This window comes from Callospermophilus lateralis, chromosome 13 (genome assembly GCF_048772815.1).
Source record: "Callospermophilus lateralis isolate mCalLat2 chromosome 13, mCalLat2.hap1, whole genome shotgun sequence".
In the NCBI taxonomy this organism is placed as follows: domain Eukaryota; kingdom Metazoa; phylum Chordata; class Mammalia; order Rodentia; family Sciuridae; genus Callospermophilus; species Callospermophilus lateralis.
In genome coordinates, this window is record NC_135317.1 from 70,502,507 (window position 1) to 70,518,924 (window position 16,418).

Genomic DNA, 16,418 nt, shown 5'->3' on the forward strand with positions numbered 1-16,418 from the left:
CAAACATAATATTATTCAGCCATAATTCAGAATGGAATACTGATGTATGCTTCAACATGGATGAACCTCAATATCAGACTAAGTGAAAGAAGCCAGTCACACAAACTGTATGGTTCCATTTATATAAAATGCCCAGGACAGGCAAGTCCATAGAGACAGAGAACAGATTAGTAGTAGTTGCCAAGTGCTAGAGTGAGGATAGAAAGTGACGGCTCGGTGGGTACAGGATAGTGGTAATTACATAGCATTGTGAATGTACTGAGTGTTATTGAATTGCACACTTTAAAATAGTTAAAACGGTAAATTGTATGTTGTATATTTTCTTTACACACATACCCGTATCTCCCTTCCCTCTCAGAACTCTTGCTTGAAGCCATTGTGATTAAAAAAAAAAAAAAAATCAGCTGTGACCTTAAGCAACCTACTGAGCTCAGTAGCAACCCATGTGTAGTTACTTCTTCCATGAAATGGGGTTAACAGTTGTTGTGAGGATTAAATGGGATGCTAGGGTTTGGATCTTAAATGACCCACCAAGGCCCTTGTGTGTGGCTTGGTTCTGATGTGGTACTATCAGGTGGTGGTGGGCCCTGGTGGGAGGTCCTTAGGTCATTGGGAAGTGAGCCTTTGAGGGAGATTGTGGGACCCTTCCCCCTTCTTCTATTTTTTTGCTTCCTGGTCATCACATGCTCCATTCCATGATGTGTTATCTTACCACAAGCCCAAAGCAACAGGGCCAATTAATCAGTCTAATATCTCCAAAATTTGAGCCAAAATAAACCTCTTCTCTCTATAAATTGATTATCTCAATTATTTTGTTATAGTGACAGAAAGCTGACTAATGCATGGGATAATGCTTGTGAAGTATTTAGCATAGTGCCCTATTCAATAACTGAGCTAATATTAATTAGCATTAGTCCTCAGCAGTGCTTGGCAACTCTGTGAATTCCTTCCTGGGAGCCATTTTTTTTATAAGAGACTTGGAAGAGCTTGGAGTTAGTTCTACCATGAAGACACAGAAGGATGCTCAAAGGATAAATATGGCCTCATTTTGGGAAGATCTGGACTGTTACCATGAGACAGAAGAGAGGAGAACGCCTGGTGTGGGTTTGGATGTCAAGGATTTATTTGGAGTTGGGAAATAGCATTTTACCTCTGGACAGAAAGTGAAAGCATTCCTGTCCTGAATCAGAACACATTCAAACCCTTTACTCCTGAAACAGATGGCAGGACAGACCTCAGGGCAAGGTAAAGGGGCAGGAAGAAGACAACAGGAGGGGGAGGGTGGATTTCTAGGCCCTGCCAGAAGCACCACCCACAATTGCTTCTGCAGTTTAATAAGGATCAAGGACCTTGATATCAAATCAGAGACTATGCGTCTGATAAATAAGGCTCTAAGCAACTTAATGAGATATCCTGTCTTTAAAAAAAAAAAAAGGCCAGGGATGTGGCTCAGTGGTAAAGCACCTCTGGGCTCAATTCCCAGTACCCAAAATAAAATGAACCAAATGACCTGATGGTAAATAATATATATCCTTGACTTTATTAAAGTATCAAAACATAAACTTGGCTACAGAAAACAAAACTATTATTAATGCGTTAGTTAAGAATTTTCAATCTCACTAACCACACACAGTATGGTTCTCAGATCAATTTCTCCTGCCATGGCTACCCTCTCTCCCTTTCTTTCTAATCTATTGCTATTCATGGCAGTTTGCAGATTATCTTGAGTTTCCTAACAGCTGGTGGTGGCACCTTTACCCATAACCAGAGAGTAAACACAGGGGAGTTTTCCCCTCCACCAAGGCAAGCATAAATTATCTAGTGAAAGAAGTGGCGAATGTACTAACCTCAGATGGTTCTCCACAGATGAGGAACCACCCCTGATGTGCCATTAAAGCAGCCAAACTAAGATGCCTTTGTCATAAGTGATAGTCTAAAGGGACCACACATAGTTCAAAGAAGCAGAGCTACCATTCATGTAGACCAATGTCACAGTTAATGACGTCAGCATCTCTTTGGAAAAGAGCCTAGTGAAGGTAGCAGAGTGGCTGATTTTTATTTCTAGCCTGTATTATATGTGTCCAGGCAGTTCCAGAAAATGAGGTGTAGAATACCTTTCTCTGAATTATCATACCCATCTTGTCCAAATTTATTCTTTCTTCCTCTCTATCCCCCTTCCCATTCTTTTCTGATCTTTAAAATACATAGTTGCCACAATGTGACACACATTTGGATGTTATACCGGATATAATTCAAGTGGATACTTAACTTTAAGAAGAATGCTGTGGCAGGTCAGTTTTCAAAGGCTCAAGTTGAATAAGAAATGTGTTTTATGCATTTGTACATTCAGAGAAACTGATGGTTGAGGTACTTATAACTCAAGATTTTAAATCTATCTAACTTCTATGTTAGCACCAGTTAACTAGGATAAACTAGATGCTGTGTTCCAGGATTATCAATAAGAGATCTGAGGAAGAGGACTGAAAGTCAACTAACCTACCTATTGGAGCCCAAAGACAGAGGACACTTGGATAATATTCAAAACTCATCATCTCCCACAATGAGGAGAAGAGAGGTATGTGTGGCTGGGGTGGGGGTAACCTTTTCAACAACAAAGAATCTAAAAAAAAAAAAAAACCACAGAAACAAGTATAACACTTAACGTTGACCACATCTTGGTTCCAAGATTTATTATATTGACAGGTTAAGGATACTAGGATAAATAATATTTTCTCTTACAGAAAAAAATTGTAATGATACTGTTAAGAAGGGTTAAACACTCTGAGGATTTCACAGAAACATCAGAATTTTATCAGACAGTAGCCAGAGTCCTTGTGGGCAGTGTGAGTGACCTCTCGCAGCTGCAAATGCTCTGGGCCAGATTTCTTAAAACAGATACATGACCAAAACAGTGCCATTAACATCCAATAATGCTAAAGCCTGGGTATCCCCTGGCTTCAAACCTGCGTCTCCACTGATCAGATTTTAACCACAAGGAAAGGAAAATGGAATATTCTTTGGCTCTTCCACTAGAAATAACTCCTGACAAAGTCACTGAGTGGATAGTCCTAACCCTCTGGAAATTAGACTTTCTTTCTGCATTCTTCCTGTGACATTGTAACTGAGCCTGCAACAGAGGACCCACTGTCACACCCATGGATTTTCCCTTAACACCTGGGTGCCAAGGGAAAAAGGAGGCCTCCTCTTTGACCCAGACCTGCTCTGCTGGCCAAAAGACGATTCTGCTCTCCCGGGGCTGGCAAGCGCTTCTGGCCACCCGAACATTTTTGTAAGACACTGCCCATGGCGAGGGACCCTCCAGACTCTCAGAAACCAGATCTGAGGAAAACCACGGAAAAGTCACACACCAGTGTTGTACGAAACAAACATCAAAAGAGCATAATGCCTAGTTTTGAAACGAATGCCTTGCACACAGTAATTCCAGGACATAACAGCATATTCTCTAGAAAGCACAACCCTGGCCATTGCACAACTTCAATAAATGTTGTTCTCACTCCATGTCCCCTATGAGCAACAGCGGCAGCTGTAGTGGAGGAGATGGCGCCACTCCACCCATCCAAGGTACAGACCCTTTTGCTTGAATCCTAATGATGGGCATCCTGGTTCTTGTAGAACTCACATGAAAGCAGGCAGGACCCTAATCAGGGGCCATCTGGAACATCTAAGAACAGCCAGTACGTCAAGGCCTAAATCCTGGAGTTGAGGCAAAGGATGCTCTTGCCCTGGTCCAAAGTTCACTCTGCAGCAGAGTGGGAAGGCCCACTTGAGTCACCATGGGCCCTCCTGCCTCAGTGGTTCTCGGCTGCTGGGATTCTAGAGGTGCACAGGAAGTCGGCTTTCCAATGGCTTCAGGGTTTTAGGTGGAAAAGGAGTATTCGATGAGGACTCCCAGTTGCTGCTTAGCTCTGCAGTGTTCCTTCTTTTATCTGTTGGATAAAGAGGTTTCTCTCATCTTCTGGAGTCCGCCCATTCTGAGCCCGGACAATACACGTGGGCCGATGCAGGTTGAGCATGTATATCAAATGCTGCTTCTCATTCTTCAGCTCCTCAATTTGGGCCTTCAGTTCGGCATTCACACTCTCCAGCTTCTCTGACTCCTAGGGGACAAACAAAAGAGGCATTAGGAAGGGAGACCAGGAAGGGCCAGCCAGAACAGGGTGGCAGTGCGGGGGACCGCTGGGGCACCTCAAGGCTCCTGAAGCTGCAAGAAATCTGCAGAGGGAAACATCCCCCGACAAAAATGGAAGAGCGGCACTAGGAATGGGAGAATACAGACCCTGGAGAAGCCTTTGACCTTGAGGGACCCCTTTAGAAAAGCCCTGGAGATGCCTCCAAGGTAGGCTGAATGCTATAGTGCTGAAACTGCAATAGGACCAATGATCCAGAGACGAACTATGCATGAGTCCTTGGCCCCATATGTAAGGGCATCTGGACCTGAAAAGCAGGGAGAAATTCAAGACTCATGGTTCTTGGTCTTTGGTTAAGTCACTGATCTCATGGACAAGTTCATCTCCCCAGAAAAAAAAAAAAATGACAACACAAAATTTCCTAATTTCCACCAATACCCTGGAGCCATCCGCAAAGCCCTTAGGGACCTGTGGGTTAAGACTCTTCCATGGCCAGTCCACACTTGGGGGAGCAGACATAGCCAATGAAAGGACTGTAGGCACCACGGTCTGTTCCACCTGCCCACACAGGCTGCTCCCCTGGTGTTTCCCCAGGTTGCCAGCCCCATGCAGAATTGGCTCAGACCACTGGATGGGCTGGAAGACAGCAGAATTCAGAACCAGTGCAGCAATGCTTGCAGATTCAGGAAATAACTTGTTTGAAGAGATTAATTAAAGGCTTTTCATTGTGAGCCAAAGGAGAGCGGCAAGTTTCCTTTCTGAGACAATGGGCAGGTGAAGACTCCTTAACTGGGCTGGCATATCCCACAGCCTGGGAGCTGCTGGGCATGTATGGACCAGCCAGGACTCTGGAGTCTGGAGTTTTTAATTCACACACCTGCTTTTTGTGCATCCAAACTCTTATCAATTGTTTTAACAGCTCTGCTACTCATTCAGCAACTGGTCTTTCTGCTACCAGGAAGGCCCCTTCTTCTGACAGTGACCTGAGGCTGGTGGGGGACGGAGTGAATGAGCGGGGAAAGCTGGAGGGACTCACTTTCTGCAGGCACTCCGTCTTCTCCTTTTTCTTGTTTCGGCACTTGGCGGCTGCAATCTTATTCCTTTCCCGTCGCCTCTTTTTCCTTTCATCTTCCTCAGGAGCTACCTATAAGATCCAACAGACAGACACATGTTTAATCTCATCATGAAATGCCACCCACCTCAAATACACTGCCTTTTACTGCCAGCAAAGTCTGACAAACTTCCGGGTGCAGTGACGCCCACCTGTGATCTCAGTGCCCCTGGAGGCTGAGGCAGGAGGATTGTGAGTTCAAAGCCAGCCTCAGCAACTTAGCTGAGGCCCTAAGCAACTCAGCAAGACCCTGCCTCTAAATAAAATATTAAAAAATGGGTATGGCTCAGTGGTTAAGCATCTCTGGGTTCAATCCCTGGTACCAAAAAAAAAAAAAAAAAAAAAAAATCTGGAAAAATGGAACAGCCCTAATGCAATGGGACTCAGGAAAAAATAAATAAATACATAAATAAAGCCTTAGACTTCAGCCTGAAACCCTTCTACTACACACACACACACACACACACACACACACACACACACATTTGAGAATGAATAATGAAAACCAAAGTAGTAAAATAGAATTAAACTGGCAATATTAGGAAATTAAAATCTAACCTACTCTAAAAATATCTATGGGTTTTGAAAGAAGATGTTGATATTTAAATTCATAACTATGAGACTAACTAATCATTTAAAGGAGGACAGTCTATTTGGGAAATACATCCTTTCCCTTAGAACCAGAAACAACCTCAGGATCATCCCCTAGCCACCCTCTTCTGTTGCCTGTTCTTTGATTCAAGACCCAAGGGCAGTTTCTTTTTCTTTTTCTTTTTTTTTTTTTAATATTTATTTTTTAGTTTTCGGCGGACACAACATCTATGCTTGTATGTGGTGCTGAGGATTGAACCCGGGCTGCAGGCATGCCAGGCGAGCTACCGCTTGAGCCACATCCCCAGTCCCCAAGGGCAGTTTCATTCATCTCCATCCTCAGCTGGAGTAGCAGGCACTGCCTTTCTGAAATCAGCAGCTGGTGGAGCTCCTAGACAAAGAGCCCATTCTCAACCAAAGTGCCATGAATCAGCCCATAGCTTAGGTGCTAGACCCATCCATTGGTTTAGCCAACAAACACTCATCACCTCCTCCCCTATGCCTCATCCTGAGCCAGCCCTCAGTATCCTGGGAGGAAAAACACCCTATTCTGCTTTAGGATGTGGTCCTCTGTGGAAGTTCACTCAGACCCTGAATTTGTCCATGGACTGATGAGGAATCAGCATCATTCAGTCACTGAATTGGCTTAGAGACCAAAGTCCAGCTGAGATGGTGAGCTAAATGGGTGACACTTTAGGCTGTCAATGCCAGACCCTGTCATGTCACTTGTCCCTGCTTTGGACAAAGGAAAAGGCTATAGGAGCTATACCTCAGACCTAGCAGGTCTGGGATGCCATATTCACCTCATGACTGGCTTGTAACTATTCCTTAGATCTAAATAACACTGACTGCTTGGGCAGAAGGCCTTGCAAAGCCCAAGGGAGAATTATGGGGAGAGGAAAGTCTACCGTAGACATCTGAGTCCCAGAACCACACAGGCACATACTTAGGCTGTAGACTAGACTGGCTTTGAACTCCAGTGTCACCACTTAGTAACCATGAGCAAGTTACTCTTCTGAGCCTCAGTTTTCTCATTTGTAAAATGGATCAATAATAGTACTTACTATGACCATGATGAGGATCAAATGAGTTAATATATATGAAATGCTTTGCATGGGGCTTAGCTTATACTAAGGGCTATATAAGCTTTAGTTACTGTTATTAATTTCACCGTCAATATCTTCCTCAAGATATTGCAACCCTACAGATATTTATTTTGCAACACTGTAGACATTTTGGACAGGTGGAAGAGGATTCACATTTGCTCAGGAGGAAGCTCTTGAAAACAGAGTCACAAACTGTCCAGGATGGAAGGGCTCTCTATGGCCCATTCAGTCCAGCTCCCTCGTTTTACTAATGAGGAAACTGAGGCACGGAGTGGCCAGTTGAAATGTGCCCAGGAGGCCCCAGGAATCATTTGAGGCTCTCAACCCCCAGACCAGTAAGCTACACACAACATAAACCCAGGCATTCCATTCCCTTCCCTCCTGTCACAGCTGCCTTGTTCACCATGTCACCTTTCCAGAGAGGACTGGGATCTGGGAAGCAGACTCATGATGCACAGAAACACAGGATGCCTATGGTTTTGATGGGTGTGTGTCTTATTTGAAGATGGGAATTACTACTCAACCATGTCTGCTGGTGCATTCTCTTTCCAATATGTTAATCTACTTGTCACACTGACCTAAGATCACAAAGTCAAGCAAATACAGAATCAGAGAACTCCCAAAATTTCCTTCCAAGTTTTCTTCCTTTCTCTCCTACTAGTTCGATTTTATCCAGTTATCTCAAATTGTTAAAAGAAAGAAAGAAAAACCCACTGCATGACCAATATAATTCTGCAACCTGTACACTCAGAAAAGTGAGAAATTATATCCCATCTGATTCAAACGTATGATATGTCAAGATCATTGTACTGTCATGTGTAACTAATTAAAACAAATTTAAAAATTTTTTAAAAATTTTTAAAAAAGAAAGAAAAACCCAACGATAGTGTCATCAGACTGAGCGAGCACTGATAAACGTTGTTTGGGTCCCTCTGAGGCGAACTGGGGACACAACTAATGCCCCTAATGATGCTATATGGCCACAGCATTTTAAATAGTCCTAGCTACCATTCATTGAATGCTATCAGCTAAGCTCTCTGCTGGGCAAGCACTTTACTACTGAGTTACAACCCTCGTCCCAACCTTTTTTAAACTCAGTTCGTCGGGGCAGATTCCACTGCCCCTTGCCCTTTGCAATCATGCCAGTTAAGTAAGCTTGCAACAGTCCCATCTTGCAATCATCATGGGAAGGCCAACAAAATTGCAAGATCCCAGTTCTGACATCATTGAGCTAGCACAGCATCCCCAGCAATCATGTCTCCTTATGTCTGTTATTCCAGGTATCTTATGAAAGGTGGCCAAGTACAGAACAATGCAAGGGTCTGAAACAGACATGAACTTAAGCATACACTTGGTATCAAGGCTGTAGGCATTGCTATAGGGAAGGGTGGGGCTGGCTACCTGGTCCTTGATTCATTGTCTGAAACCTTAGGTCCTGTTAGTGATAAAAAATAAATCACCATGCTACATACTTCTTCAGAAAGACTTGATACAGAAGGTGACATCTTCCCAACCCAGGACTTCAATGCCCATATGCTGACACCTTCCAGCTCTATATCTCTACCCCCATACTCCTCAGGACTCCAGGCCCACGTATGCAACTGTCTGCTCCATATCTTCACTGCAGTTCGAACAAAACAGAAGGCAACTCCTGCTTTTGCACCACCTGCCTTCCCTGACTTCCTGCAGCCCCAATTTCAGCAGCAAATGGAAATTCCATTTTTATAGCTGTTCAGGCCAGAACATTCAGAGTCCCCCTTGAGTCGTCCTTCTCCCACACTCCCTAACCAATCTATCAGTAAAGCAAATTTATCCCCAAGTCAGACCCAGAATCCAAATACTTCTCAGCAGCTGCACCATTCCCTCCTGACCCAGGCCCTCCTTCACTGACCTGGGAGGCTGCCGCTCCATACCCCGCCTTGCCCTTACCACCCACTCAACAGAATAACCAGGGAAATCTTTTAAAATATGTCAGAATATGTGACTCCTCTGCCCAGAAACCTGTGCAATGGCTTCCCATTTCACTCTGGGCACAAGGCTATGTCTACACAGCAGTCTATAAGGCCCAACAGGATCTGCCCCTATTTCCCCTCCCCCACCACTCCACCCTGCCACACAGCCCACCTGGCACTGACCATGCTCCTCACTGGTGCTTTCTCTCTTTTGCCAGATTGTCACAGTATCTTCCCTTCAAGTCCCTGCACAAAGGCCACCTTAGTGCCTCCATCTCTGCCCTTCTAATTTAGAATTTAAAACAACAACCCCATCCTTCCCCACTCCCCCGATCCCTTTTCTGCTTTTCCCTTTGCACCTGTCTCATGCTCTGCATTTGATTGATCTATTTCACATTATTGGTCTACAGTAGAAGATAAGCTCCCTGGGAGCAGCAGTTTTGCTTTATTCCCAACTCTAGCCCCCTGTCTAGAGAATGCGCAGCATGTGGTGAATGTGCCCAAAACATATGCAAGAATGAACACGTGTGGTAGAACCCACCTCAGCTTTTGTGACTGACATCTCCAGGGGTCTGTCGCTGACGGTGACTGACTCCAGTGCAGAGGACATCCGATGACAGAGGTGCTTGTTCTGGATGGCAAACCTCAGCTCTTCCTTGACAAAGGGTGTCAGGTTAGCAAAATCCTCAAATACCAGTGACCCAGGAGGGGACAGGCAGGGGACGATGGCGGAGGCACTGACTTCCGAGGCAGAGACCTGGCCTGGGTGTTGAAGCATCATTTTGCTGAAAGACACATTGAAACCCAAACTGCTTCAGGGGTTCTGGGGCATGGGATCAAGTTCTCCCCACCTATGACCCCCAACACCAGAGCCCGGCCCACTCCCTGAGGAAAGTCCCATTAGCCGTCAGACTTCTGTTTTGTTTTCATTTCATGCCATTCTCATTTTGAGTAAAACAGGTTCTTAAAATACACAGCTCAGTGACATGGATAAAATGCCTAATTGAAGTTTATAAGGGTTGACATTTCAAGCTATTCTGAATTCTTACAAGAGTTATTAGTTTTGGCTGGTGTGCACATATGCAAACGTAGCCTTAGTCCTGAAAGAGGAAGAACATTTTTTTTTTTAATCAGACCATTTTTGTAATCCCATGTTCAGTCTCTTTTCAAAAAGAAACTTGGAAGGCACCTGAAGTCAATATGAATCTACCAGTGAGTGGAAGTAAAAGCAAGAAGTGGGGGACACTAGATTTAGCAAATCTATGGTTAAAACTTTTCCCCAGGAAGTTGGATCCAAGTAATGGGAATGAGGAAGGTAACTATAGCTGGGTGTGTTTCTTCGCTCCAGTCCTTGGCAGCAGGTGGCGATGGCCAGGATTCAAGTCACGAGGGAACAAGTAGCTCCTTCTTAATATTAAGGTCAGCAAAAGACCTCAGAGTGAGGAAAAGTCAGGAGCTGAGATCTGGACACTTGTATGGAGGTGTCGTTGAACCCCGAGGTATAGGGAAAGACCTGGGCTGGGGGCGGAGGGGGTCCTAGAATTGGCTCCAGCATTAAGGAACAGGTAACTTGGGTCAGTCACTTCAACTCTTCATCTGGTGAATGGTCAAGAGCTCCTCCAGAGCTGGGAGGAGTCTGCTGTTTACTCCATCCCACAGCCTAGTCTAGTCCAGTTGTGCCTGATGGGATGGACACTGTCCAACTGAATAAATGAGAGGGGGATGGAGTAGTCAAATCAAATGGTCCCATCCTCCTGTGTCATACTATATTGTGTCAGGGAACCCAAAGGGATGACAAAAGGAAAATAAAGGGTAGAAATAGCAATGGTTCCATGATCCCAATCCCCTGTAAGTCCCTGCCTGTTGTGGACTCCCCTGCAGTTGGTTCTCAAGAGCAATGAGTAGTATGAGGACTATCTGGGCAGGCAGTCCCATGGAGCAACCCTCTCAATCCAGCCCAGCCAGACAGGAAGCCCCTTGGCAAATCTCTAACTCTGAAGGAGTATCTCCTTCATTCCAGACCTCATGTGCCTTATGTCATTTAGTCCTTATGAGAACCCAGTGGGTTTAGTTTCAGCCCCAAATTATACATGAATAAACTGAGTTTTAGACCAACTAATTTGCCTGAAGTCGTGGAGGTATTATAGAGCAGTGTCAGAATTTGGAATTAGGTTTGTTTGGCCCTAGAACCCATTCCCACAATGTATATACTGCAAAACCGAATATTGCTCTATGTTGCAAAAACATGCATATTATTTTACATTGCAAAAACAAACTGGATGTGGTGGCACATGCCTGTAATCCCAGCAATTTGAAAGGCTGAGGCAGGAGGATCACCAAGTTCAAGGCCAGCCTCAGCAACTTAGTGAGGCCCTAAGCAACTTAGTGAGATCTCGTCTCAGAATACAAAATAAAAAGGGGTGGGGATGTGGCTCAGTGGTTAAGCACCCCTGGGTTCAATCCCCAGTACCCCCAAACAAACAAAAACCAAAGAAATTTGGGGTGGGAAAGGGCAGGTGACAGGCCTGGAACTGAAACAAGAGAAGGGAGGAATACATTGCTGATCTTTATTTATCAGGGTACATACTTAACAGCTGCCTAAATTATAGAACTTACATACATTTAAATGGGCTTTTCTGTTCACAAAATTTCCAGACTGGGATCAGGAAATCAAGATGTGAGACCACATAGTATGTCTCCACTGTACCTCTTAATGGCTTTCTCCTCTGTAAGAGGGAGCTAATAACAATTATCCGAGTCATTTTCACCAGGTTTCCAGGAGTTTTTCTATCCCAAGGCCAGCTCTTAGACTGGCACTCTGTGAGGTACACGTGGAAGGGTGGCTGGTCACCATCTTTATCTGAAAGGTTTCTGATTAAAACACCCCAACCTCTAATTCCTACTGGAGATCTGAGATACAAGGCAAGAATTCCAGACCAATGAATGTTACCATGGACTAGTCAAGGAAACCCAGGGAATATAATTCTTCTCCAGAGCTTCAAAACAGAAGTTCTTCTCTTACTTAATCCTATAATCTTAAAATGCTGGGAGGATACTTCTTGGACAGATGACAGACTCTAAGCTTCTGAAGCCAGAGGCTTAGGATTCTCCCATGCATTCCTTCTCCCTTTCCAACTTCATTAAAAATCCAATAGTTCAGGGATGGAATTTGGAGCTACCACTGGGCTGGCTTTGTTTGGAGGACCGGATGGATCCCTTCTCCACGGAGGCTTGAATTCCACTGCAGTTGAGTGTGTGTTATCTTGCCACCCAGCTAAGTTTATTAATGAGCCCTCAGGGCTTGGGGGTCTGCTGTTTGAAACTTTCTCTCTTTCTTAGCAGTCCTAATGAAATAAACTGAAGGTCAGTGGTGTGGAATGTTTTTATGAAAAGCATTGGGCAGGCTGACTTGGGAACAGAAATGAGTTGCAAAAATGTTGAGCTTTTCTAAACATAAAGAATTTGTAAAGATTTAGGCTTTCTCTGCACTAGACTAAAGCTGAGCCTCTTGGGGTACTTTCTAGATTGTCCTTCACTCAGTTTCTTGTGGTATGATTTAGCTTAGACTCTGGTTGTATTCCCAACAAAGAAAATGAAATTAAATCTTCAGACGATTTTTAGAAAATTGAAGCCCTTTAACATCCCTCCCCTTCATTGAAGAGAAAAACTATGTTTGGGGGACTTTAGATGATCTGAGTTAACTTTCTACATTGATGATAAAATTGCTTAGATCCGATACAAAAGAACTTGTTTCCAATCAGAAAGCATGTCATATCATTGCGAGTTTCATCATTTTCAAGAAAGTGAAACTTCACTCGTGTATTTCTTTAACTGGAAATTCAGCTCCCAGATTTTTATTTCCTGGTAGCTACACAGTGAATTTTCACTTTTAATTTTCATTTCTTTCCACCAAGCACTCCTTGCTAACCAACTTACCGTAGTAAGAAGCCAATATTGACCTTTCAATATTGGTCTTTCTCCCAGCCTATTTGAAGGCTTAAGGTGTAAGGCTGAGCTTCAGGGTCAGAGACAACGTTTCCAAAACTCTCTCTACCACTCACAAGATGAGTACCTATATACCAACAAGCCACTGAGGCTTTCTGGGTCTCAGTCTCCTCATCTATAAAATGAGATCAAGTCTGCCTGCACCAGTTCTCTCAAAGGGCTGTCAAGAAGAGCACACGAGGGGCTGGGGATATAGCTCAGTTGGTAGAGTACTTGTCTTGCATGCACACACATTATTACTGTGACTCTATTGTCCCATTTCAGGTTAGCCCTATTTATCAGTCAGGAATTAACTGGAACCCTTGAGAACTGCAGGTCAGCCACAACCTCTTGTGTACTTTGATTAACCCCCAGGTTCCTAAGACACCAGGTAAATTCCACCACCACCACCCCCATTTGCTGACACAAACATTCTCCACTGGTGTTACATACTTGAGAGATTACCAATTTTCACACACAAAACCATTTGTTCCTAGAAAAGTTTCCGTGGTGTCCTGGCTATACCCTTCTTCCTCCCTTGGCTGGGCAAAACTTGGAGACACTGACCCTGTTCCATGCCCAGTCAATTTTTAAAAGTTAGAAATCAAGGGCTGTATCTAGCAGGAATCATAAAATACCCAATATTAGAGTCATGTAGGTGAGATCCTCATTTTGTAATTTAAAGTAAATTGAGACTCAGGAAGGTCATAAAGCTGGAGATTGGCCCAGTCAATGTCAAGTTGCTGACACCCACCCACTACTCATTTTGCTCCATCAGAAAAGGGATCCATCACTTAGATAAACCAGGGAGATAACCAGAGAATAAAATCAGTAGCTAGGTAGATGAGGGATCAACATGTACCAGAGAGGAGACTTTGACAGGACTAAAACAGGGAGGGATTACAGAAGAAAAGACCATAAAGAAGAGAGGAATTATGCAGTGATAAGGATGAAGAGGGAGAGGAAGAGAGAGGTGGGGCTATGACAGGAAGGATGTAGCTGCCACCTGTGCTGGGTGCTGTATTTCATCCACACTGGGGGCCTAGGCACCTGTTTCCTTTACTGACTCTGAAACCACCCAGGCACTGACTACAACTCCCACCTCACTGAGGATACCCTCAAAGCAAGAGCTTCTATGTTGTAGCACTATCCTACAACAAATGTTAGATGCAAAACTAAATGGGCAGTAGTACCAATTTCCTCTTCATCTTAAGTTGAGGAGACAAGATTCCCAAACAGAAGATGTGATTATTATCCACATTGAAATAGATATATTGGAGAACACTCAGATTATTTAGCCAATTCTTTTCCTGGCTCTCCCAACGATTTGGCAACTCCTTTATTTGTAAGAAAGCATATGTGATAGAGGCAGGTATGGTGGTGCACTCCTGTGATTCCAGCCACTCTGGAGTCTGAGGTAAGAGGGTCACAAGTTGGAGGTCAGCCTTTGCAATTTAGCAAGACCCTGTCTCAAAAATAAAAATAAAAATGTAAAAAAAAAAAAAAAAAAGCACTGAGGATATAGCTCAACGGTAGAATGCCCCTGGTCCAAAAAAAAAAAAAAAAAAAAAGTAGATGTGATCTTTGTACTTAATGAAACTAAGGGGGAAAAAATGGTTAGGAGGAAAGGAAGTAAGTAAATGAGAGATGAAAATAAGGAGCCGGGAGCGATTGGGAGGCTGAGGTGGGAGGATCATGAATTCAAAGGCAGACTCAGCAAATGTGAGGTGCTAAGCAACTCAGTGAGACCCTATCTCTAAATAAAATACAAAGTAGGACTGAGGATGTGGCTTAATGGTTGAGTGCCCCCGAGTTCAATCCCGGTAAGAAAATGGGGGGTGGAGGCAAAGGAGACCCAATGGGAATAAAGCTGGGGACTGACAGAGATGCCACATAGAGAATCTCCCCTTTCTCTCAAGGTCTCAGAGACGAGCCAGTGATGTTATAGACCTCCTCATTCAAGTTCCTTCGCTGGCCCCTTTTTTTCAGTTACACCACTCTAAAATCTGAAAATCTTCAGCCAGGAAGGACCTTGAAGATAATCTGATCCAATCACCACATCGTGTTCTTAAACAGCAGGAAGGGTCGGTAGTGTCTATGTGCTCATTATTTCCCGACCCGGGACACGGAAGCTCAAGGACAGAAAGTGCAGTATAAGCTCTAACAGTCCTGGCACTAGATCACAAGCATTCTCTTAAATGTCTGTACAACTGACTCCACACTATCGCTTCCCCCAGTGGTGGATTTCCATGAGCGCAAAACAGAAAACTCAAAGGAAAAGTTTGAGCGAGAATCACAGGTACTAGAGAAAAGACCATGAGACTGGAAAAGGAAGTCCCAGGCCCAGGAGCCCGACACCAATCGGTGTTCCGAGTTCTCTCCGCCTTCCGCCCTAAGACAGCGCAGCACCGAGGCTCCCACCAGCTCCAAACTTATTCCAACTTTCGCTCTGGGCTCCCTATGCGATCCTACCTCCAAAGGCTTGGGTATGCACAGGATGACCCCCAGCGGCCGTTTCCACTATCCTGGCTCACCCACCCCTACCCCATTCATTCCTCTCTGTGCCTGCGGCAGCGCTTCCGAGAGCCCTCAGCGATCGCACTTCCCTGTAGACTTGGGAAAGATCAGTTCCAAGTAGCCGAGCTCCGACAAGAAGCGAGGAAAGGAGCGGGACGGCGAGCCAGATCGCCTGGGTCACCCCCGCACACCACCACCTAACCCTAACGCTAACCCTAACCCTAACCCACCCGCCCCTCGCCCTCTCACAGCTGAGAGCGGAGAGGCGCTCCCAAGACGGTTGCGGAGCCGGCGCCTGATCTCCTCCTCCACCCGAAATCTTTCGCGCCCCAAGTCAAAAAGAGAAAGTTCTTTCGCTTTTCGAGAAACTTTCTGAAACACTGAGGAGTAGCCGTGAAATTCAAACACAGTTACTTTTGCAGTCGAAAACTAGGGACGCGGGTCAGGGATTGGCGCAGATTTCTGGCAATTGATTACGAGAGGGGCGCGAAAGGAATGAAATCTAGCCACCCTCGCCGCGTTCATTCACTCAGCTTCCAGCGCTCACCTCCAGTCTCCGCTCGTGACGGCCAGGGTCCGGCTGTTTTTCTGTCCGGCGGTCGGTCGAGCACCGAGGACTCACAGCCGGCGCGCGGGCTGGCGGGTCGGCTCCGGCTGCGGCGCAGGGAGAGAGTTGTGTAGTGCGCGCTTCGCGGAGTGCGACTGTGGCTTGGAGCGCGTTGCATCACCCCTTTTATAGCCCTCCCGCTGGCAGCTTGTTGGTCTACTCAGGGTTACCAGTCTAGGCTGACGTAATGCTATTAATAGCTTCCCGGGAGAACCAGCAGAACCGAGCAAAGGAGGAGGGCTAGAGGAGGGACCAAGGCGGGGCGAAGTACGGCTGGAGGGCGGGGGTGGGGGGGGGTGAAACTGGTGATGCAAGCTCTGGGAGGAGCCTGCCGCTGTGCGTTCACCGGTCCTCTCACGCCTGGGACACACACCCGCCCGCCCTCTTTCTCCATATCAGGTC

At 45.2% G+C, this 16,418-nt stretch overlaps 1 protein-coding gene across 1 annotated transcript; it reads right to left on the reverse strand.

Moving 5' to 3' along the window:
- Window positions 1-2,652: 2,652 nt before the first annotated feature.
- On the reverse strand, window positions 2,653-16,127 carry Atf3 (activating transcription factor 3). The gene is made up of 4 exons (XM_076831583.1): window positions 15,957-16,127; window positions 9,450-9,693; window positions 5,185-5,292; window positions 2,653-4,118 (listed from the first exon to the last, which is right to left on the reverse strand). The coding sequence occupies exons 2-4, from the start codon at window positions 9,687-9,689 to the stop codon at window positions 3,921-3,923; spliced, it is 546 nt and encodes a 181-aa protein (XP_076687698.1). The 5' UTR covers window positions 9,690-9,693; window positions 15,957-16,127; the 3' UTR covers window positions 2,653-3,920.
- Window positions 16,128-16,418: the final 291 nt, after the last annotated feature.